The sequence below is a fragment of the Pavona decussata genome, unplaced genomic scaffold (genome assembly GCF_977016875.1).
Source record: "Pavona decussata unplaced genomic scaffold, jaPavDecu1.1 SCAFFOLD_9, whole genome shotgun sequence".
NCBI classification, from domain to species: Eukaryota; Metazoa; Cnidaria; class Anthozoa; order Scleractinia; family Agariciidae; genus Pavona; species Pavona decussata.
In genome coordinates this window covers 1,149,162-1,164,502 of record NW_028145432.1, presented here as the reverse complement: position 1 = coordinate 1,164,502, position 15,341 = coordinate 1,149,162, and the positions used below count along the sequence as shown (strand labels likewise).

Below are 15,341 nucleotides of genomic sequence, written 5' to 3'. Positions count from 1 at the left end.
CAGCAACAAGAGTACAAATATCCCACAAAGCAATGGTTTGTTGAAATCCCATAACATCTTGCGGTCTTGGTAGCTATATAAACACCATTCGCTTCGAGCTTTCAGTTACCAAAAGCCAAGGCGTTGTACATTAGAGCGCATTCAATATCGTAATTTAAACTAGTTTTTTCGTCTGTTTTTTAATGTTTACTTCTTTAACCGGCTGAAAACTCATATTCAATAGAAATATGAGAGGAATATCGGTTACATTTAGCAACAATAACGATTTGTGTTGGGCCGTGATTCAAGGAAGAAAATTTAGTCGGAAGATGCTGTTTTTGCCACAAAAAGAGTCATTCACTGGTTTGATCTTCAAGAAATAGCAAGATGAAGCAAAGAAAAGCAGGTTGAACGTCCTGGACGGAAGATTTAACCCCAAAATTTCCACGCTTTACGCGAGCAATGCTAATCGCTCGCCTTTTTCATGACGTCATCAGCCGCCATCTTGAAGGTGAGTGCGTTGATTTCTGGGAAGGATTTTTTGCGCTTCTTCTCATCCGGGAAACTAGCTTCCTGTGACCTTCATTTTACCGGCGTAAGGAAGACAACGTGGTTACAAGCGCGATTGTCTTTTCTTTGCCAAAACACAATTTTTAACCCTCCTTATCGCGTAATTGGAATGAGTAAAGACCTCTTGGACTACCCTTTCTGCCATGATGTCAACAAATACGAAAAGATGGTTAAAATTGGCCAAGGAACCTTCGGGTTTGTTGACTGTTTCAGTCCGCCATTTTGAAAATTCTGCTTGTCTTGTCGTTACGTTCAACGGCATTGATTGTTAGAATTGTTTTGCAGCGAGGTCTTCAAGGCACGCAACCGAAAGAATCTCAAAGAAATCGTTGCCCTCAAGAAGGTCCTCATGGACAACGAGAAAGAAGGGGTATTTAATGTTCTTGTAAATACATGCTTTGCTTTGTGTTAATTTCGCAGTGTTCCGTGTTTGTTGTCTTGTCACTGAACTTTTGGTGTTTTTTGCACCATATGTTCAGTTCCCGATCACCGCCCTTAGAGAGATTAAGATCCTTCAGTTGCTGAAGCATGAGAACGTGGTCAACCTCTTGGAAATTTGTCGAACGAAAGGTAAGAAAAAATGTGCGTAGTTAGCTTTCGTGCAATGCCTTGAATGGCGATGACGATGTATTTATGGCATTGATACTCATAGTTATGATACTTACGTCACTTTGAACGCTAATTCTATTACACCCATGATTTGTATTGAATTTTTTTTACGTAGTTCAGACTAAATAAACGATATCCTGGTTTTGGGGCACTGTTGAGTTCAATTTTTGGTGTACTAATGTCGAAAAACTCAAGGTCAAGTTCACAGTGCAATTTTTGGGAATACCTTTTTTGCGGTGAAGAGATCTTTATTCAAAAATTTTATAGTACTGCAAAGGGAGACCATCATGCAAGACATACACTGTGCAATAGAAATATATTACAATTCAACAAAAATAACACTGTGATAAAAACTAATAAATTTAAAAGGTTATTTATTTCTCAGTTTGTGAGTGGGTAGTATCCTGAAAATCCTACAACATTAATGGCTCCCCTCTCTTTACCACTTTCACGGTGACTGGAATCCACAATAAATTTTGAAGTGAAATCATTTTATTCCAATCTGGTACAACAAAACGTTGGATTTTTCGTCTTGAAATGAAATGTTTGGCTTACTAAACAATGCAAAACAAACGCCATATATGCAAGGGTGTATCTATGGCATAAACTACTGACAAATGTTTCGTGCATACTTTTCTTATTTTAGTATTGATTTGTGACAATCTTGACGGAGAACAAACAAATACCTAAAATAATAATAAAGATATAAAGGCAGAGAGTAAGATGTGGAACTGTCGTTAAAAGAGAATTTAAAATTAAAGTGTGATAGATTTTGCATAACATTTTGTTTGCCCGTTTCTGTGAATTTTTCAAAGAACATTGTTTAGTTTATTTTTATACTACTTGAAATGAAATATCCCAGTTTTTTTCCATTTATTACTCTGGGATATAGTTCGTGTTTGCAATAAAACACGAACTATCAGGGTCCGAAATTGCGCTTTCCTGGTCGCCAATGCGACTAAAAATTTTGCACTGGCGACCAGAATTTCACAACTAGTCGCCAGCGGGCGATTAACTATTTCATGCCACGATCATTATACAAACAATAACTTTGATTTTCAGCCAAATCGATAAAAATGAAATTCAAAGCCGCCCGCCAATTGGTCACTTACTTTTTACCTTTCCACTGCTTTTGAAGTATAAAACCGATTTTCCTGTTATTATAAATCTATCACAATGCTTCACAGCTCGAGCAGTGCGAAGCTTCGCCGCTATGTTTTTTGAACGAGAAATGCTGCACGGTTGTGGCCTGGTGCGAACAACATGGCAATCCGTCGATCGTCTTGACAGAACGCGAAAGGAAAGATCGTTTACGGTTTTAAACATAGAGCAAAGAACCAACCAGCAGTTTTTCAATCGGGTACATTTCTTCTCCAAAAGGTAGAGACAAGAGAAGGTATAAAGTTGACTTAAAACATTTAGCAGTCTTAAGAAACTGCGTACTCGATTCGTTCGTCATGGTTTTTCAGTGGTAGGTGTATAAATCGCCATTGCGGCCCCAAACGCGTTCTCTTCGTTCTAATTCTTAAAATAAAAATTGGCGACCAGAATTTTCCATCTGGCAACCAAAAATTTTGGTTTGTGTTTCGCTTCGAAGGAAAAATTTTATTGACACTTTTTTTTTCTGCTTTTTGACGACCACATTTTTCCATATGGCGACTGAAAAAAAAAAATTTCAGTCGCCACTTGGCGCCTGCCTAAAAAAGTTAATTTCAGACCCTGACTATAACCCCTTCACCTAGACAAAACCAGCACAAAAATTTCCCTAGATAACACAAAACCAGAGGGTTTGTTGAAAATCTGGTTGCCAAGTTTTCAAACAAAGTTTTTGTAAGAAAGAGAAGTTTGTTATCCTAAAATCATGTTAACAAGAACAGAAATTGACAGCACTATTTGTAAAAAAAATGTGTTTACTTCATTCTTCAAACAGTGCTGGGTCTGCTTCCTGGAAAGCCAGGATAGTTCCTTTGATGAGACAACTAGGATTCCTAGAAAAACAGTGAAGTCTGTGTCTGTACTATGACTATACTATTCCAAAAAATTACGGCAGCACAAGCGAAAATTGCCTTGACAAAGGCAGAGATTTTCACCTTCCACTGCCAACAGATTTTTGGTGTCAATTCATATCATCTTTCAAGCCAATTTAGCACATCTAGTAGAAATCCTCTCTCTCTACTTTCTCAACTTGGTTTCATTTGCTCCTGTCACTGATAAACTGCAATATTGTGAATTGATGGTAAAATTGCTTTCGCATTAATTCTTGTGGGGCTGTATCTATTTGGCAGAAATTCCTAAAAAACAAACTCACAGTCTGTTTACATGTAGTGTGGGGAAAGGGTTAAAATATTGTCAGCAACTGATCAATAACTCCTCTTTGCATAGGAACATTGGCTTCCTTCGCAGAATTTGGTCAGTTTTTCATGCATTGTGCTAATCATATTTTTAATTGTTGGGATGCTGCCATACCACACTCAAGAGTAAGCCGTAAAAAAATATTTCATAATGAAAAATCATGTCAGAGGGTAACGTATGGTATGTTGTAATTCTGAATCTAACTTGTCATAACTGATGAGAAAGTGGTTGTGTACATTTTACTACAAGGCGAGGTACATACTGTATTAAAACATTCTTGTTCTCTTCTGTCTTGTAGCATCCCCCTATAATCGCAACAAGGGAAGTATCTACCTTGTATTTGAGTTTTGTGAACATGACCTAGCTGGCCTACTCAGCAACCATCAGATCAAGTTTCAGTTAGCAGAGATGAAGAAATTGATGCAGATGCTGTTAAATGCACTCTACTTCATTCACAGCAATAAGATCCTGCATCGCGACATGAAAGCTGCCAATATTCTTATTACCAAGAATGGTGTTTTGAAACTGGCTGATTTTGGGTTGGCTCGTGCCATCCACTTAAACAAAGAGCAGTCCCAACGATACACTAACAGAGTAGTAACCCTTTGGTACAGACCACCAGAACTTTTACTTGGGGAAAGAAACTATGGCCCTCCTATTGATCTTTGGGGTGCAGGCTGCATCATGGCAGAGCTGTGGACTCGAACTCCCATAATGCAAGGAAATTCAGAGCAACATCAGTTGACGCTCATAAGTCACCTATGTGGTTCAATTACGGCTGATGTGTGGCCAGGAGTGGAGAAGCTGGATTTGTTCAACAAGATGGTACTGCCAGCAAATCAGAAAAGGCGTGTCAAGGAAAGGCTACGCAGTTATGTTAATGATAACCTTGCACTAGACTTGATTGATCTGATGTTGACGATCGATCCAACCCACAGAATGGATGCAGATACAGCTTTGAATCATGATTTCTTTTGGAGCGACCCCTTGCCAAGTGACCTAACACGAACATTGAGTTCTGTTAATAAATCCATGTTTGAATTCCTGGCACCACCGCATGGCCGCAGAGGTCAGCCACAAGCTGCTGCACCTGGACAGGCACGTGCTGGTGCCGCTAATCAGTCGAGTGTTGTTCAGAGTGGGGCATTTGACAGAGTCTTTTAAGTTTAAATTATATTAATTTGCATTTATGACTGTTTGCATAACTATAGTGAAGTATACAATATTATTGTATTTATAATACTTAAAATCACAGTGAATGAAATTAATGAAGCTTTAAGAAAAAATGAGAAAAAAAGAAAGAAAAAAATTGAAAAATGAAAAAAAGGGAAAAAAGAAAACAAAACAAAAAGGACTTGCCACAAAAAACTTCAAAAATTTTATAAAAGAAGCAAAAAGATCGTAAATATGAAGGTCACACGTTTTTAAAGCTCAAAATCATTGCATTATATTTCTTGCAATGTGTTGCATTGATTAACAATGCTCAAGTGCCTTGCCGCTTTTCGCTTTGACAGCCGCGCATGGTGCAATTTTTGTAGTTCTTATAAAACTAAACTTAAGATATGAGTAGACTAATGCAGATTGATAGAACTTAGGTAATGTAATGTTGATCAATTTGAAGTTAGTAGCTAAAATTAATTACTGTTTGTGCATACACTGAAAACGTAAGACCTAGTATTAGAGTGAAAATGGAAGGTATTAATAAGTTGTTTCCCCAGAAGGCATTATTTTGTAGTGTTATAGCTGAAAGTTAGGTGCTTTGACAATGGCCTTTGTTGTTCAGCAGAATCCGGAGGTTTATTTTTGTAACTTTTAGAATCAGCCTACTGTGTTAATAGGATAGTAAGTAGTGAACAGGCATTATGATACAGAATTCCAAAATTGCTTCAATTGTTGCCTTTTCCATGTTCACAGGCAACTTCAGTTTTTACGATGCTAGAGTTAAAGAAAATGCCCTGCCAGATGACTTTGGTGTAGTATTAACTGTATAATCTAAATCATGGAAAGCATAATAATAGCATGCTCCATTTTTCGAATGTGGGCTATTTCTTTTTATAGATGTCCAAAGGATACATGTTATTGTTAAAGACGAAAATCTTTGAAAGGAGGGTGAAAGTAGTTTAGACACCAAATATGGACACTTGGCTGTACCAGAAATACAGAGAACATTTGGTACATGATGGTTAAGAATAAAATGTAACATAACTAAGTTGAAGTATTGTTGATCCTCTGTGTATTTTATTTATCCAGTATTCCACTTCAAATTAGAAGAGCATGAAAACTGGGATCATTCGGGACTTTAAGCAACCATGACGGCAATGCCAACGGAAAACATGACTTGAAAATATGTGTTTGCTTTACTTGCACTACTTTGCGATTATTCCAATTCATTCAACTTGTACAATGTAGCCAAACTCTCCTGGAACAGAATTGGTAACAATGGCATTCAAGTAGAGATAGGAAATGAAATGCTTGCTGTCATGTACTAACATTCACCACAAAACCTTAAATCTAGTTATTTCATGTTTTTCCGGGGGCGGCGAAGAAATGTACCAAATTTATAAAACATGTGAAGAGTGATTGTTTTGCTCATTAAGGACAGTGCCTGCTAATAAAGAAGTATTTTTGTGTGGTTTATGACTATGCGGGGAAAGCAGATCTCAGCAAGAGCTATTTAAATCCAACAAGAAATTGGGGGTAACCATGCATTTTTTAGAGATAATTAAGCAACAATTTATTATTCTAAAAAAACAGTAAAATACAAAGCAATGTATTGCATTTTTTCCCTCTAATATCTCTGAATCCATATTTTCTCTTTGGATACCAAGAGCACTTGCTAAGTTCTGCTTTCTCGGCTTAGTTTTAAACCACGCAATAAATATCCCTGTATTAGTAGGCATCACCTATAGGAAACCTGAGTATCTCGAGATGCGCAGAACATATGCACAATAACAAAAGGAGGCCATGTCTTAAGTCCTATTGTTTTATGATGTTCTTGTTGCTGTCATCATATCTACTTAAACTCCCTTTTGTGTTGTGAGGGAAAACCAGTCACATGCGAGATCGTCATACCAAGTCATTGACCGGGGAAATATTCCCCCAATTATTGTTTGACCTCCCATCTGACTGTTTGCAGCCATGGACACTTCCAAGTATTCACACTTTTTAGTTTTGCATAGACTGTAGCAAAATAACAGAGTTGTTATGAAAGTTTTAAAGTTTCTGTGGTTCACTCATTTCTGATCATTGTAACTTTTGATGTACTGAACATTTTTTCTGTTTTGCCTGATGATGCCAGTTGGTCGGAATTACCAAGTGTTCCATTTTTTTCTGAAGCAGTAATGATTTGGGCAATCCTTCCAAGATGAGTGCTACAAAATGCTCTCTTGTTTTTCTCAAGGATAGTTAGTATCTAACAAGCGAGACATGCAAGCATGGACGTGAAAATTGCCCAGTCCTAGAAGATGCAACATTTTCTCCACACCCCTCTGCACTGCATAACATCTTGATCTTGAGGTGTTCAATATTGGACTCACTTAACTACTTTTTGGATGACTATGTCTGATTCCATGATAATTGCACCATGCACAGTATCACTCTTAAACATTCGTCATTGTACAACAGAAACCCTGTAATGTTGATGATTCTGCCATGTACAGCATTGTATTGATGACTACAGTGCAGTCGCCTCCAAGAGTTGTTCATTCATGTACACCTAGAATACCAGTGCAGTTGCCTCCAAGAGTTGTTCATTCATGTCAACCTGGAATAACAGTGCAGTCGCCTCCAAGAGTTGTTCATTTATGTCAACCTGGAATACCAGTGGCTGGACAGCCAGCTAGACCTGATTCACATAGACAGTTAGAGAGGTCTTTGATATGCAAATTGCTCCACAAAAAAATAAGAACCAAAATTTGTAGATTCATTCAGGGCACATCACTATAAAAGGAGACTAAGCAGTCCATTACATCATCATCATTGCACTGTTCTCTAGCATCAAAACTTGATAGTTGAGAAGTTCCATTGTTTGTAGTGTGTACTGGCAGTTTATCCTGTCTAGTTCTCCTTTGTTTTTGTGTTGCACCTAAAGAAAAAACGAATTTTGAAGGACATCATAATATTACTACACAAATAAAAATAAAAATGTAAGAAAATGAGTAACTAATTACACAGTCTGAGAGATTTACAAAAATTGGGTCAAAGGTTTCAAGACTCCTGCTCGGGAACTTGGATTGTCTTTTATCACAGGCCATCCCCTGAGGGGGGCCCAGACAAGGAAAGGGACTTTTTAAAGTTCCCTGTCTAAAGTACTAATTCCCCCCAACCCTTACTTGGAAGGGGACATAGAACTATCAACCTTCCTCAAGAATAAATATGTCACTGAAAAAATTGCAAACTTTTAAATAGCCAGGCCCTGGGTTCAGCATCATGTTTGTTTTTAAAAAAAACACCGCAAGAACTGTGGTACGGCATCTCACATCTATCACACTGGATCATATTTGGATGGATTTGTGTCGCAATACCTGAGCTGATTGAATCCACCTTCATCAAGATCTTCAGAGCATGGGGCACAAGATGAGCCCTTGAAACTTCCTGTACAGTGGTCTGTTTGCCCTTCATTTACAACTACTACAACGTGGTTTCTCGTTTTACAAAGGCCCCTATTTTCCCTCAAGGGTAAAGAATGAGAAAACAAACCTCCCTCATTTTCTCCCTCCTTGCTAGGCAAATTATCAATCAAATCTCCCTTGCCTAATTCCAGTAAGGCTTTCTCCCAGGCCCTCACAATCAATTCATTTCTGTGACATGACGGAGGCAAATGACCATGTGACCAGAAACAGATTGGCCAAGATGAAAGACAGAGAGAGGCCTAGGGACTAGGTAAATATCTCCCTGTAAGTCTCCATAAGTCTACTTGCCCAGGGTCCCCCCCTCCCCTCCTCAGAGGATAGGCAATGATATGTGGATTATCAAAGAGACTTAAAACGTAACACGTAACGTCACATTTTGTTCATGGATATACCACTCATTGATGTTCAAATGCCTGCAGTATGCAGGATATTTGACCCATGAACCTAGTGTAATGGCTTAGCTCCCATGAGTCTCCCATAGCTCAGTGGTAGAGCATAAAAACTAGCAATCGGAAGGTCTTAGGTTTGACTCCTGTTGGGAGAACTCGGATTTCCTTTTTCCGAGTATGTCTGTGTAAGCAAAAGTACATGGATTTACAAGATTTAAATGGAAAGCGTATTTACAACTTGGTTACTGGTAATGCACCAAAAGATTTGAAACTTCAATGAACTAAGCTAAATTGAGATTTCCAGAGGGTAAGGGGGTCTGTAGATAAAACCAATTCTGTGGGGGGTTATACATTCTGGAAATACATAATGTAATACCTAAACCAATCAACATACTTCTGTCAGATTTCTGGTGAGTACAACTGCCATCAAGGTCACACCCTACATCACGGAGATTGCTGAAAAACCTGAAATAAAGAATTCAAATTTATTTTAAATGACAAAAGCACAAATGAATGGCTTAACATTTGGTTATTTATATTTGGTGATCAACGATAAAGCAGTCCATAATTTGTAATAATTACAAACAAACATTATCAGTCTTCAGTTACATACTATAAACCAGACTGAGTATTGGGTACATTCCTTTCAAGTAAAAGCCTTCTGCATTCTCACTAGTTAGCATTGGACGATGGTTATAATTAATAAGATACAGTATTTGGATATTGCGGCCATGAGTTTTGCATCACATACTTACCTGTCTATTCTTGTCTGATTCTCCTCAAGCTTCTTGTTGGCAACATTCACTAGGAACTGTATATACTAGGACACAAAAAGATTTAAAATATGGTTATCATTCAGTGCATGGGGACCACTGAGGGTCCACTGATTTTATATTACAAATCTATCTTCCATGAAACATTTATTTATAAATAAAATCTTGACAGGATAGTATCACTCCACTCAAGGTATAATTACTAACGTCTTTAGAAATGGATTTCAACATTTCCCATCTAGTACGAAAATCTGTCTCATTCATCTCTTGACAGGCAAATTGTAGAGTCAGTCCAGTTCCAGAAAACATTCATGCTACTACCCCCCCTCCCCCCACCCTTTGGAAATTCTGAGGGGCAGGGAGTCTCAAATGCCAAAGTTCTTAAACAAGGGGTGGACTGGGTGTTGAGATGAGGCAAAATATACTGTACTGCAAAAAAACTGACCTCATCAGAGACCATCAGCTCTCCATTATGAACCAGTGGGACTTCCAAGCTCTGTGTGCTTCTTACAGCCTGGATATTTTGGGAAAATATGGATAACAAAAGTTCTGCTTGCCGAACCTTTTTGTTGAGCACACCTCATGATGAAATTCCAAGGTTTCAATAGAAACCTATATAGCTAAGTTTGGCACTACGCAAATTGGATTACTTTTAATTAACTGCTTCCTATATTTACGCTCAGATTCCACTCAAAAGGTTACTGAAAGTACAGGTGATTTCAGCCATGGGGATTATGATGTCTAGTGACCATGGTAAAAATTATATGTTCTTTTTAATGCTTGGCAAAAAAACCCTCCAGACAAAGTAGAGAACTCAAGACAGGTTGACAATGATGTGAAACCATTTCTTGTGGAAGTAAATACTTTTCATTATCTTTAACAGAATTTTCCTTTTTTTTTTTAAGTTTGACCTCAGTTATTACGGGATCTGAATATTGGGAGGAGTTGTGTTTCTTATTACCAAGACACACACAGTCATGTACTTCACAAACTTACATATTATTAGCCCTTTAAGCCATAACAGTGATCTGCATTAAATTTCTCCTTGTAATATTAACGCTTATTCAATCCCTGGGGTCATAAGAATAATTACAAGGATATGATCACCCAAGGTGAATTGTCTTGATATATTAATTTAATTTCTCCCAGTACTTTTATAAGAAAACAATGAGGACAAGAAAGGAGAATTTGTTCTTTGATGTTATGGTTAAAGGGGAAGTATCATGCAAATTTGCTGTTATTTCAAAACCCAAATTAAAATAATGTTTGTCTGTCAGGTAGAAACAAAGAATTAATTGTCAAGTTTGTTGTAAATTATCCCCCAGTGCAATAAAACTGTCGATTAGTGCCTCTGGCCAGACACAGAGTAGGTCAGTATGAATTGAAACTTGAAAAATGTTAGGCTAATGTTTTTCAAGTTCTCGCATTTTTGTTTCCAAGATGCGTTAGAACAGATCATGAGTTGTTCCTTTCAAGAATTGAGTTGATCTCTTTCCTTTCATCATTAAAGAATTATTTGGCAGCTGACTGGAGGTCTTATTTCACCACTTTTAACATTAAGATACCAAAAACCCCATGATACTTCCCCTTTAAATGGTTAATATTAAGTAATTTTGTTATTACTTTTTAATGTCCCAGATGGGTCTCAAAGTAAAGGACACATAACTTGCATGTCAAAGACTCACTGAAGGAGGAAATGACCGCCACACAAATGATCTTGACAGGATATTCAGGAAATGGCAGGGTGCTCTTTAATATTGTCTGGCATACCAGAACGAGTCTAATGCTAATAATTTAATTATAACTGAAACAAAAGGTGTTCTTTAGAATCATGCAATATCGTACAAACTACTCACCACTATCACATTTGCCTTCTTACCAATAACAATTCCAGAATTCTTGAAACCAGATATGAGAGCAGTTTTAAGCTACAAGGAAAAATGAGTTTAAAAAGAGAGCAAACAAAAATCTGTTCTGTATCCTCTATTTTTATGTATCCACTTTTTTGTCTAGGTATTCCGAAGTTGCAAATAAATTATTTAATAGTGAAATACAAAAATTGTTAGACGTGTAGTTGAGACAGTCCTTCACACCCAAATAAATATGATTCATAAGTTACCAGTAAATAAATGTAATAATAATTTTTTTTTGGGGGGGGGGGGGGGGGGCACATTAAGTGCCCACATCAATTGCCTTTCAACATTCATGGCTTTTTTCATATTACAGCAAACGTCACCAAACTCTGTGACTTTTCCTTAAATTTATCTCATATGACTTGATGTTTCCATGACAGAGAGATTTCTTTGACAGCCATGTTTGTCAAAATTTTGGATTTGTTTTAAGTTTATCATGGTCACAATTTTTTTATTTGTTTTGCCATTTTTAACCATCTTTATTGGTGCAGCTTTAACTAGTTTTAAATCAATGAGGATGTTTTTTCTGAGGTTTCATAGAAATCTGGAAATCAAAGATGGCAGATTCAAAATGGTGGTTCACAGTCCAGAACAAAAATAATTATTTAAATGATGCAATTGCCATGTCATATCACATTATATCATTGGCCCATTTTGAGGACCTCAAGGGAACCATTTTGGACATACTACATACTGCATATGATACATGTGTGATTATCATAGCTTTAATGGTGTTGAAATTAAGGGGGGGGGGTCAAATCCCCTCCTCCCCCCGGCTAAATAGGTTTAAAACTGGGTGTTTTAATTTTGATTTTTTGTGCCACTATCTAATGGATTAGCTAACACTAATTTTTCATCAATTCCTCCCATTTTTTGTTTATCTCTCTTCTTTTTTTACCCAATCATTTGCCTTGTGTTAGTGATGACTACAAAGAAAATAACTGAAAATAAAAGTTTTTAATACATACCATTTGCTGGCCACTTTCAAGATCCTTGCACTGAACATGCAAAACAAATGGCTCAAACTTGAAAACTGCACTTCCTTGACAACCTTTCAAGCAACCCAGCTATAAACAGTAAGAAATACTTAAGACTCTGTGTGCAAATTCTTCAGTGAATCTAACAAATATTTGCATTTTGCATTCACATTTGTTAACTTTATTGTATTAGATTAAGCTGAGAAATGGGTGCAGAAATGGATTCACCATCCTGGATTTACCAAAAATATGAAGTTTTGTAGAGATCATTGATCAAAATACAAAATATTATTAAGAAATTGGGATTCTTCAAGAAATGTATGGCCTATAGGCAGTGGTACCCAGCTGGCCATACAGTTCCTTGAAAAAATTTTATATTTCGAACTTCAACATTTCCTCGAGTTAGAAACAAATCTCTGCAAAACTTCACATTCTTGCTAAATTCATCTGCTTGATTGATGACATGAAAGTTGGTTAGCCAAGGGCTAAGACTTAATCTTTGAACTTTCAATCCATGATTTCCAGATTAGATCACTATATCATTCTAACTACATCCCAACTGACTATGACCAACTAGAAGCAGGTTATGGGAATTGATAATTCACAGCAGCAGAATATTCCAGTGAATGCAAAAAGAGCTCCTGGTGTCTTTTATATACTGATGAGTTTTGAATAAGCACTCCCATTTACTCTTATCTGGTAGTTGAATCCCTTTTGGGCAAAATTAATGATTGCCTTTGAACCTTGATATTCGCTTATTAGGCGATGCTACACTGGGACATTCCAAAAACTTTCCCGAAACCTTCTATTGGGGGGTGGAAGGGGGGGGGGGGGGGGTCGGGTGCAGATAATAAATAAAACTTCCCACTGTCACCTACTTACTACTTCTTCTGCTTCAGCTTTGTTGTGCGTAACATAAAGCCATGCACAATGTTTTTTCTTCTGATCTGCAAGCTGGATAAACATAATAGTTTTAGCTATGATAAAGCTTGATAAGCTTAGCAAAAGACTTCAAAAATTATTGTTTTTAAAAGACCTCTACGAAATATATCTAACTTAAGCTGTGTAATAAACAATAAAAAAAATCAATGCAAACAATTCTGACGTCCTTTAGAGTACAAAATAATATCTTCAAGGAATGATATAAGCTTAAGCTTAGCTTTAATTTAGCCCTTAGGTGTAAATAGAAGTACAAACCTCGGAAAAGACAGATATCCTTCCAGAGCAGGAACTTGTGGTGAAATAGTTTTCTTTAGCATTGACGTATTGAATTAAATCTACGATCTGGTCATCTATACTCCCTTTCTTGCTCATGTCTACTTGAGAAAGACAGGCAACTTTCTGCTTCTCAAAGTCGGCCATCTTGAAGATAGGTACCTCCAATCCCTACATACATGCAGTACCTAACATTTTTTAGGGTTCTGCTGTATTGCTATATCGTGGGCTCTTCAATCGTTTGCCGCCATTTTTGATCTGACGAGGGCAAAGGAGGATCAAATTTTCGGTGAAATCATGCTTCGGAGAAAGCCGACAAGGATAGAATTGAGAGGAGAAGACGTAGAAGAATACGAGAAAGCAAAAAAGGTTTGGACTAAGGACATAAAGAAGGACGAAGAGGCTGATAAAGGGCAAAGTTTACTGGATGATTCTCCGCTTCCGCTGAATGACCCAAAGAGGATTTCTAAAATTCACGAGAGAATAGGATTCAAACCTGACACTGTGGCTAGCGATGGAGCAAACACATATCTTGGCTAGATTGCAGAATACTCAAGTTAAAAGGTACTGCTTCTCCAGTCCTCCAGTCGTGACTACTGCAAGACTGAAGGATCGCCAGTTGTACTAACTTCAGTAACTTTAATAGGAACAAGCACGCTACACGTCACATGTTCTTTAAGGAAGGTGCCTACTAAAACTGAAGTAATTTTGTGCGGTTTATGACTATGCGGGAAAAGCAAATCTTAGCAAGGGCTATTGGATTCCAAAACGAATGTTGGGGGTAACCACGCATTTTTTAGAGATAATTAAGCAACCATTATTCTAAAAAGCCGTAAAGTACAAAACAATGTTATTATCTCTAAAAAATGCATGGGTACCCCCAATTTTCATTTCGGATACCAAGAACACTTGCTGATTTCTGCTTTCTCCGTATAGTTTTAAACCACGCAAAAATATCTCTGTATTAGTAGGCCATAGGAAACCCGAGGATCTTGAGACACGCAGAACGTATGCACAGTAGCAAAAGACAGCTGTAGGCACCATCCTTAAGCCGTTAGTCCACGACTGGGTGACGGCAGGACTGAAGGACCGCCAGTTGTTCTAACCAAAACTATTAAAAATACCGGACTGCAGGACTGAAGGACCATGAGTTCTACTGGCTTAAACTAAATTATTCAACGACTGTAGGACTGTGGGAGCAGTAGATTTGTGCCCTTCAAAATGGGCCGAGTATTCAATCGCTCCCATTTCTTTCCTAGTAACCTGCAAGATGGCTCTGTTATACTGTTATGGACCCTCAACTCTGAAGAATTTCTTTTGAAGGCGCTTTTTGCCGCCATAAATGCCAAATATTAACATGGCAGGAAACTCGAGCTCTGCCGACTCAAGTCACTCAACACAAAATGTTTTGTGGATGTGCTGAGAATCACACCACAACTGCAGCTGACTATTTCAGACATTTGTCTGTGAATTTCCATTAGTCATTATAATTGTGGGTCTTAAACAGCATTTTTCAGACAACTGCATGGACCCGTGTGCCAGGGTGCATTCTGTGCACATGTATGTGTAAAGTTAAACCAAATGTTGAGCAAGTGAACACTCAACAAATCTGATCAGAATCTTTTTACAAGCCGTCTAGGTTTTGCTATTAACATTCTGCTACAACAACTTTATTGAGTGCCACCTTACTCCTAATTCAGGCAGAAAATGTACTTGGCCTAGTCAAGGTTGCATCATGACAGCCATGCAAAGGTGGTAGATGTGGTAGTACAGAGTATGTCAAGGGTTTTCTATTCTTGCCAAGGGCTTTTTTTTTTTTCAGTTTCATCATTGCTGCAGAGGACATCAACCATTGTATTTAGAGAGACAATCAGACTGTCTGGCAACAAGTGGATACCGGTCTGCTACTGTGATGGTCTTTTACTCTGTGGAG

At 37.7% G+C, this 15,341-nt stretch overlaps 2 protein-coding genes across 5 annotated transcripts; one reads left to right on the top strand and one right to left on the bottom strand.

The window, feature by feature from the left end:
* The first annotated feature begins 141 nt into the window (after positions 1-141).
* Positions 142-5,725, top strand: LOC146488437 (cyclin-dependent kinase 9-like). Of its 2 annotated transcripts, XM_085117673.1 has the most exons (4): positions 514-744; positions 835-919; positions 1,029-1,119; positions 3,809-5,725. In XM_085117673.1, the coding sequence occupies exons 1-4, from the start codon at positions 659-661 to the stop codon at positions 4,672-4,674; spliced, it is 1,128 nt and encodes a 375-aa protein (XP_084973799.1). In that variant the 5' UTR covers positions 514-658; the 3' UTR covers positions 4,675-5,725. The 2 variants fall into 2 exon arrangements, with proteins under 2 accessions (XP_084973804.1, XP_084973799.1); XM_085117678.1 differs by lacking the exons at positions 514-744; positions 835-919 and adding an exon at positions 142-490 and having other exon boundaries at positions 970-1,119.
* On the bottom strand, positions 5,307-13,587 carry LOC146488436 (tRNA wybutosine-synthesizing protein 3 homolog). Of its 3 annotated transcripts, XR_014866282.1 has the most exons (9): positions 13,391-13,586; positions 13,076-13,147; positions 12,185-12,283; positions 11,160-11,231; positions 9,749-9,817; positions 9,286-9,350; positions 8,925-8,995; positions 7,322-7,594; positions 5,307-7,225 (listed from the first exon to the last, which is right to left on the bottom strand). XR_014866282.1 is itself a non-coding variant. In XM_085117697.1 (8 exons), the coding sequence occupies exons 1-8, from the start codon at positions 13,553-13,555 to the stop codon at positions 7,437-7,439; spliced, it is 771 nt and encodes a 256-aa protein (XP_084973823.1). In that variant the 5' UTR covers positions 13,556-13,586; the 3' UTR covers positions 5,307-7,436. The 3 variants fall into 3 exon arrangements, 2 of the variants coding, with proteins under 2 accessions (XP_084973823.1, XP_084973832.1); XM_085117697.1 differs by having other exon boundaries at positions 5,307-7,594; XM_085117706.1 differs by lacking the exon at positions 11,160-11,231 and having other exon boundaries at positions 5,307-7,594; positions 13,391-13,587.
* Between the last annotated feature and the right edge of the window lie 1,754 nt (positions 13,588-15,341).

Excerpts from the sequence above, each read along its gene's own strand:
- LOC146488436 (XM_085117697.1), bottom strand. The coding sequence starts at position 13,555 with ATGGCCGACTTTGAGAAGCAGAAAGTTGCCTGTCTTTCTCAAGTAGAC. Across the intron at positions 13,148-13,390 it reads GGATATCTGTCTTTTCCGAG|CTTGCAGATCAGAAGAAAAA; the intron begins GTTTGTACTTCT and ends ATGTTTATCCAG. Across the intron at positions 12,284-13,075 it reads AAGCTGAAGCAGAAGAAGTA|CTGGGTTGCTTGAAAGGTTG; the intron begins GTAAGTAGGTGA and ends TACTGTTTATAG.
- LOC146488437 (XM_085117673.1), top strand. The coding sequence starts at position 659 with ATGAGTAAAGACCTCTTGGACTACCCTTTCTGCCATGATGTCAACAAA. Across the intron at positions 745-834 it reads ATTGGCCAAGGAACCTTCGG|CGAGGTCTTCAAGGCACGCA; the intron begins GTTTGTTGACTG and ends ATTGTTTTGCAG. Across the intron at positions 920-1,028 it reads TGGACAACGAGAAAGAAGGG|TTCCCGATCACCGCCCTTAG; the intron begins GTATTTAATGTT and ends CCATATGTTCAG.